Source organism: Ciona intestinalis, unplaced genomic scaffold (genome assembly GCF_000224145.3).
Source record: "Ciona intestinalis unplaced genomic scaffold, KH HT000184.2, whole genome shotgun sequence".
NCBI classification, from domain to species: Eukaryota; Metazoa; Chordata; class Ascidiacea; order Phlebobranchia; family Cionidae; genus Ciona; species Ciona intestinalis.
The window spans coordinates 528082-536182 of NW_004190506.2; the positions used below are offsets into that span (position 1 = coordinate 528082).

At 34.8% G+C, this 8101-nt stretch overlaps 2 protein-coding genes across 2 annotated transcripts; both read right to left on the reverse strand.

Moving 5' to 3' along the window:
- Positions 1-35: 35 nt before the first annotated feature.
- LOC100177974 lies at positions 36-3927 on the reverse strand. Its single transcript, XM_026839292.1, has 11 exons — positions 3810-3927; positions 3519-3681; positions 3193-3327; positions 2914-2970; positions 2473-2604; positions 1743-1868; positions 1286-1391; positions 710-774; positions 589-651; positions 278-346; positions 36-173 (listed from the first exon to the last, which is right to left on the reverse strand). The coding sequence occupies exons 2-11, from the start codon at positions 3627-3629 to the stop codon at positions 147-149; spliced, it is 891 nt and encodes a 296-aa protein (XP_026695093.1). The 5' UTR covers positions 3630-3681; positions 3810-3927; the 3' UTR covers positions 36-146.
- Positions 3928-4949: 1022 nt separating this feature from the next.
- LOC100175653 lies at positions 4950-7990 on the reverse strand. Its single transcript, XM_026839293.1, has 6 exons — positions 7932-7990; positions 7720-7854; positions 7164-7292; positions 6458-6749; positions 5942-5997; positions 4950-5483 (listed from the first exon to the last, which is right to left on the reverse strand). Exons 1-6 carry the CDS (start codon positions 7944-7946, stop codon positions 5421-5423), a joined length of 690 nt encoding a protein of 229 aa, XP_026695094.1. The 5' UTR covers positions 7947-7990; the 3' UTR covers positions 4950-5420.
- Between the last annotated feature and the right edge of the window lie 111 nt (positions 7991-8101).

Below are 8101 nucleotides of genomic sequence, written 5' to 3' on the forward strand. Positions count from 1 at the left end.
TTTTTACAGAACGGGGTGTATAAAATCACAATTTGAATTTCGTATCTTGCCATTTTAATTTACCATTACGATTTTATTACACAGTACAAGTTTAAAAACTGAGGATAGATTGGTAATATATGAAGAAATAATGACGCATTCTGCCACTATAGTCCGCTTGTTTTCTCTACGCTCTAAAATAGAAAAATAGGCTTTAATATACTGTAAATCAAGTTTAATGCACCATATAATTAAGAATGGTAAAGTATTGCAAGCGTCCAAGAAAGAGTCATATTACCTGCTTTCCATCACTTGAATGCAGCGGTTCGCCCCACATTGCAATATCGCCTTTGTCAGAAGAAGACATCTGTACATAAAAACGTAAATTATTTACGTGTGTAGGATAGCCTATAGTTGCGTAGGATAAGAAAGGACACCTTTGGGACGCAACCAAATATCCGTATCGTGTTTTTCCTAAATAACAACGGCTTATATGGGAGTCGTGAGGACACGGCTTTATATTTCTGCGAATGTTTGTTTATTACTACCAAATGGGACGAAAAAATGGAATGAAAAGGTGTACCATCTTCCCTACTATAAATAACATACCCCAAACGTTGCTTTAAGTTCTTCGGTGTTAAGCTCGGTCATAAAGGCTGATCGTTGGTTATTCTATAAACAGTTCATATAATTAGGATTATAAAACAAACTGAGAAAGTAAACAATTTACTTGGTTTGCATTCGCTGCGTACATATTTTGTTCCGGATATATTGGCACCAAAACGGAACGATATCCTACAAAACGACAATACGTTATATAGTTTAGCTCAATAAATACTAGATTAACTGTAATAAGTACCAAGAATCTAACCCTGATCTGGTGCTCATAGAGTTGGAGGATTATTTTGTAAAGAAAAACAGTAAGGATCCGGTAACAACCAAAAAAACAAGACCAACCAATATATAGTACTGTTTGTGGGGGAAGATGGGACACCTTTAGCACATAGTATCTAAATATCCTGATCGCGTTTTAAACAATTAACAACGGTCTATGGGAGTCATGAGGTTCCGTTTTTATAGTTCGTTTAATATTTTTTGTTTACAACCAAATTGGTCGATAAAATAAAAATAAAAAGTGTCCCATCTTCCCCCACTCTACTATATAATGAAATATATATTTTTTTGCCTAAAGAGCATCTCCAGTCTCTGCAACTAGAGTAACTATATAGTCTTTAACTAAACAACGTGATGGACTTTCCAGAATGCAGATTTATAGGCACGAACGTTCATGGTGATCCATGCTTACCTATTGGCATTCGTTGGTTGGGAAATATAACGTTCGGCTGTGATGGATCGTCGCCTGGGTATTGCAAAGCCATGTTTATGTGACCTTGGTTTTGCAGTGACATCACCTGCGATAATGTGGACAGTTTTAGAAGAACTCAAAGTATAAATATATGGACAGAAAAACATGCCACTAAAATTTAAGTTAAGAATATATAATACTGTTCGATAAGATGAAATACAGTTATAACATATATTATCCAATATTTTCTAATCGCGTTTGTAACAACTAAAAACGTCCGTTTAATGTCATGAAAATGTGGTTATACGATCGTTTGAATGTTTTTTTTTGTTTGGCACGATTAAACAGAACTAAATAATGTACCATCTTACCTCCACTTATAACCTACTATGCCACGAGTACTAAACATTAAAAAATAACTAGAATGTTATTTCTGGTGATCTGTAAAACTATTTACCTGTTGCTTTTGCTTGTTGTTTCCAGATGAAGCTTTGCAGCAATATGCAAATTGTGTGATTGACAGGCAGAGAGAAACAAATCCGAAGAAGGCAGTTATACCGTGCAATATAGTAAGCGACATGTCCTGTTTAATATTAATAACTACCTTTTTGTCTCTTAGCTTAGGTTATGCCAGGAAAGATTTAGAATTAGAAAATAAATAAAAAGACAAGATATATATAGACAAACGACATTGGTTAAAACAAGCTTATAGTAGAAGCATATTTACGTTTAATTGGAAGAAAGAAACGTTATCGCAGATTTAACTTATATTGTAAATGCTCGCCTTAAAGATCTAATCGATAATGTACTGTGTGCACATCTACCATTCTTTAATACCAGGAGTTTATAATAGGACTCCGAAATTGTTTACCCGACAGGAGTATAATATATATCACATATGTGCGTACAGTGCACAAATTAGTATTCATTTTGCAATATAGTCTTGGTACTCAACTTTGCTGCTGTATTTAATATAAGCAAATACCCAAGTTAGTAAACAAAACATAAAATATTTTATTTAGCTTTTCAGATACATTAGAGAAGATCAGATTAATTGGTAAAACGAAGAGAACGGAATTAGCAACAAAACGACAGTCGTTACTCACGTTAAGGTAAAAACTACTTGAATAAAAGTATCAGATAAAGTGTGGCTGCTAAACACACAATAAAACAACAATGTACTGTACCTGGCATAGGTACTGGTTCTCAACGTAGTCATAGCAGTAAATGTACGTATTTGTGGCTGAAAACGCCCCGACTATAACGATAGCGGTTGACATCACCGCTGATAGAATGCTGACTGTCAAGTTTCCTTTCAACTGCACATATATGTCGAAAATAAACAAACTAAACGAGATACTTGTAATTAAAAAAGCATGCAAAACTAACTAAAAATTTGGCTTATTATTAGCTTTTGATTACGATGTAACCTGTATCTTTTTTATGTATATAGAGTATAGGGTGCGGAAGATGAGACACCTTTTTATCCTCTTTTCTATAACTAGATGTTGTTTACTTTAAATATAAAATTTATAACTAGGACAAAAGGTATATGGGACACCAATCGTTATTAATACGTAAGGTATTTCTATTTTAAACAATAAACAGTTCAAACATGACTCACTTACCAAACAACTAGTTGGATTCTTTGAGTGCAGAAATGCCAATAACCCGGATACCGCTATCTAAAATAAACATGTTTTTGGTGGTTGTAATTAAAGCTGAAATGTACTGGTTAGATATATACGGAAATACGTTTGACGTCAACATCAAATAACTTGCAATAAAAAGATAAATCATAAACTTAAACTATTCGAGTCAAATTAATGGGCAATAAAAATATAAATGATAACCTTAATATTTCTAATATTGCTATTTATTTAACTATATGAGTTAAATTAACTTACAAAAACGCCACCCCATACTCCCGCCGCTACCAATAATAACTCTTCGTCGTCATATGCATCTTCACGCAGTAATGGAGGAACTATTCCTATGATGCCTAAAACGAAGCAAATGGATCCGAATACTAGTTCTGCTATCTGAAACAGCAAAAATGAATGAGTGTATTTTTGCACGATTTGATAACTGGTGCGTGTTGAATGATATAGTAGGGTGGGGTCAAATGGGATAGAGGATACGGTAAACACTATTCTGTATGAAAATATATCCCGTCTTATCCCACCCCACTATAGCTTGAGTTAAAGTTATATTATTACTAGTCAAACCTTACCCCGATTCCACGAAATTCAGCTGCATACTTATTGCTTGACTTTGGTTGTCCTGCTGTTGGGATTAGGGTGTTCATTGTAACCTGTGGGGCTGGGTTTATCGGTGTTTGCATTTTAAACACAACGTATTGTAAAATATCGAATAGGCCCAACTTGGTAATGATTCTGTAGTTTAAAACACTTTTTAATTTAACTTAATTGTCTTATACCTTTCTGGGAAGTCAAACCGAACTATATCTTATATCTGACAGAATAATTTTTAATTTAACAAGGTTGTAAAGCTTGGAAATTACCTTTCTAACTGAACAAACGTTGCAGTACCAGGCACAGTAACAATTCTTCATACGTGCACATGACATGGGCCAGTACTGTATGCGCTATGCACACAAACCGAAGTAGGCGAACCGGTGATAGGATGTTGGGTTGTCCGAAAACAAAACCCTTTGGGACTGTGGTAAATATACAGTTATAAAAGCCAAAACAAGTAGCACAAGGTTTTAATTGCATATTTTTCTACAAGTATCTATTTTATTATCGATAAGAGCATTATGAACTTTAAAATAAAATAAAAGATTGTAGAAAATAAGATATAGAAATATAATTTATGAGTTAATATATAATCTTATTATAAAATCAACATTTGCAAATAATAAAAAAATTAAAGCATTAAAGAACAATTCAATTAAGGCCAACTATGCAGTATATTTACATGTGGTACATATGGTACAGTGGGATAAAATGGAACACTTTGAACACATATTACTCAAATATCGTGATCGTGTTTTAAACAATTAACAACGGTCCATGGGAGTCGTGAGGATACGGTTTTATAATTCTTTGAACGTTCTTTGTTGGCTATCAAATAAGACGAGTAAATAAAAAAAAGGTGTCCCATATTTCCCCCACCCTACCATATAATACGAATACAAGATTGCCAAAGGTTTGTCTTTGGGCTCCGACTAGGGCTTTAATTTTAGCAATATTACTGTTTGCCGATAACTATGTTACAACATAAGTGTCAAAATAGATTTAGTACAATACGTAAATAACTGCTGTATAGTTACCTATAGGCGACTCCATATTACACAAAAGCTCGTTCCATCGTAGTGATTGCGCAATCTTTAGAATACTTGAAAGTTTTCATGTTTGAACCAAATCTCATGATAATGTCGTTTAAAATGAACCAATATCCTTTTATAAGGTTATGTCTAGATACTTCTAAAACTAACAAAAGATCGTTTCTTACAAAACAGTTAGAATGTTTTGGTAAGCTATTGTAAGAGTAACCAAACACGAAATACCAAACTTGACTGAAAAACTATCACGACCCTACTGTACTCGTTAACTCAATCTAACTGGTATTAACAAACCCTGCCAATCTTTCCTTGCACGGCGTTTAACTATGCAGCGTGCTTCAAGCTCACAGACGATGATTTGCCTGCGAGAGGCTCGCGCGTTTAATTTGTGACGTCACACTACGTTTTCGGATTTCCACATTTTCGGGAATTTTGACAAAATGGCGAAACAAAAAAGCCGATCGGCAAGTAAGCAACTGTAATACACCCGTGTTATAACGACTGTCGTTTTCCGGCCACGTAGGATAAAGCAAGTTACATTCGTTCGAATCAAGAGACCAAGTTGAATATGAAAGGCACCACAAAAAGCTTGCGTTTTCAACACACACAGTAACTATCAGTGGTGCCAGAAGTCAAATTTGAGTGGAGCAAAACAACTGAAAACTTCGACCGTTGGTAAAACACATTGTAAACATTTAAATACCAGCGATATTCTAGTTTACGCATATGATGTAATAAAAGCTAATAATTAAAATTGTATAATCAAAATAGTGTTTAACGTGTTTGACATGAAAAATAAAAGTATTATAGATTGTATTTACACAGTTGTTAAGCATCAGAAGTAGCTGATGTCGTCGGTGCGGGTTCTTGAATCAAGCCGGGTATATTAACCTATAGATAATACAGTATAAATTATTTTAGATTATTTGTTACTATAGCATTTTCTATGTGGGTGAGGTCCCGCGGCGTAACACGCCATGGGTCACAGGATTTAGGCCACAATTGGCCCATTACCCCAACACCCAGGGTGCTACTGCATATGGACCTTCCCAGTTTAAGGAGCCTGTCGCTTCGCCGGAGGTTAAGGCGACCAATGCTTTTTTACAATAGGATAAGGATATGGGGTATGGTTAGGTAAAGATTGGAATTAGAAATTGCATGGTCTTTAGTCTTTATTCTGTTTTGATTTTTTTTTCTTGATAAAACAGTTTAAAACGGGAGATTTTAATCAACCTTGGTACAGAGTGACTAAATGGGTATCGCCTTTACGTAAGAAACTGCGTTTTTGTATATACTATACTTTGTAACAGCAAGATCATCTGAAAGACAGTTAAATTAAGACTTATTACCTCTGCCTGCATCAAATGGTTGGTGTATGCGGCAGGACCATCTGATACAAGAGCACCTATGTGTGTAGAAAGTAAAATAAGTATTAGATAATCTTACTAACGTTAAAATTAAGAATACTTTATTCTTGGTTATCTATATTACAGTCTCGGTTAAAACCGCAAGTTTAACGAAGAAAACAACGGCAATATATAGTAGGGTGGGGGAAGAAGGGACAATGTTTCATTCTGTTTTCTCGTCCCACGTGATAGTAAACAAATAACATTCAAAAAATTATAAAACCGTATTTTCACGATTCCCATAGAACGTTTTTATTTGTTTAAAACACGCGATCAGGATATTTGGATATTATGTGCTAAAGGTGTCCTATCTTACCCCACAGTACTTTCCTATATGGTTGTTGCCAACTAAGACGGTTCTTATCATAATAAATGGATAACTAAAAACAGCGGCACATGGTAAAGTTTTAACGCAACAGTAACATTTATAAAGTTTAAACCCAGGAATTCCTGACTCACTTGTTGTTGGTTGGTTCTGCTGGTTTGGAGGAATAGCGTAAGGGTTAAACTGAACAGGAATTTGATACAGCACTTGTTGATTTTGTCCACTGTACACCTGGATTGGTTGAATTTGTCCATTATTTTCAAAAATTGGTTGAATTTGTCCATTAATTCCTTGAATTGGTTGAATTTGTCCATTCATTCCATAAATTGGTTGAATTTGTCCATTCATTCCATAAATTGGTTGAATTTGTCCATTTATTCCTTGAATTGGTTGGTTTTGCCCATTAATTCCCTGCATCATCAACGCCTGAAAGCGACAGCAAGATTTTGTTGGTTTTGGCCAAATTCTTCAAACAAAGCACTATCTCCAAATGACTGCTTAAATACTACTAAACAAAGATATGTTCTAACGTTAATAAAAGTGCTTAGCGCGTCCGCCTCTAACCCGGCCAAAGCTAATGGGTTCTGGACTCGTCGCTGCTACCATTGTGGGCGTATGTGTCCTCAGGCAAGACACTTAACAGCAATTGCTCCAACCCAGTGGTCACGAACGGATTGTCCAAATTATCAGCCATACATAAAAAATGAAAAACATATCACCTATACAAAGTAACTTACATGAGGTGTATAAAACAGAACACCCGATGTCGTTGTTCTGTCATGCGAGGATAAAGTAAGTTACATTCATTCATTCAAAGCAATATACCCAAATATCATATACCTGGGTATGACTGGTACTGTTGCCACCACAAGATATTTTGCAGCAGTAAGCAGAATGGCTGATACCGTGACAAAAGCAAATGAATCCAAACCCAGCTGTGATACCGTGTAGTGAAGCCAATAAGGCATTCTGTAATATACAATAAAAACAAATATAAATTAAATTATAGATCCCAGAGAAAGGATCAGGATATGTTGTTCAGGTATTTGGTCTACTGTGTGAATACATTATAGAGAAAAGAGTATGAAACAAAACACACGTGTAATATAACAGGGTGGGGGGAGACGGTGCACCTTTAGCACATAATATCCAAATATACTGATCGTGTTTTAAACAATCAACAAAGGTTCATGGGAGTCGTGAGGATATGGTTTTATAATTCTTTGATTGTTCTTTGTTTACTAAAACATGAGACGAAAAAAATAGAATGAAAAGGTGTCCCATCTTTCCCCACCCTACTTTAACTACTGATTGCCAAATGCCTATACAACAAACAAGTTAATTATAATCTATACAAAGAAAACGAATGAAATTATATTTCTTAAATAAAGCATACCGTGTAGCAATAGTAATATCCAAAACTGTCATGGTATACTTCAATAACTGGACAAATAGCGGCAATGGTTTCCATTGCAACAATGGTAGCGGAGGCCAAAGTAGCAAGTATACTCATCGCAAGATTTGCATTCAACTAAGTAAAAGTTTTGATCAAATTAAACTGTAGTGAGGTATAAGCTTGTGTAAAATATCAAACTCGATTTATCTTACCGCAGATTTGGTCATCCTGTTTGGATATGCTGCGCCCAATGAACCAGTTATAATCACCTGTATAAAATATATGAGTTTTAATTGAAGTTTTTTTTTTGTGGTACTATTAATTTACCAGCCATATTAAACTATTTAATTATGAGGTGTGTTATTCCACGCGTTTTAATATT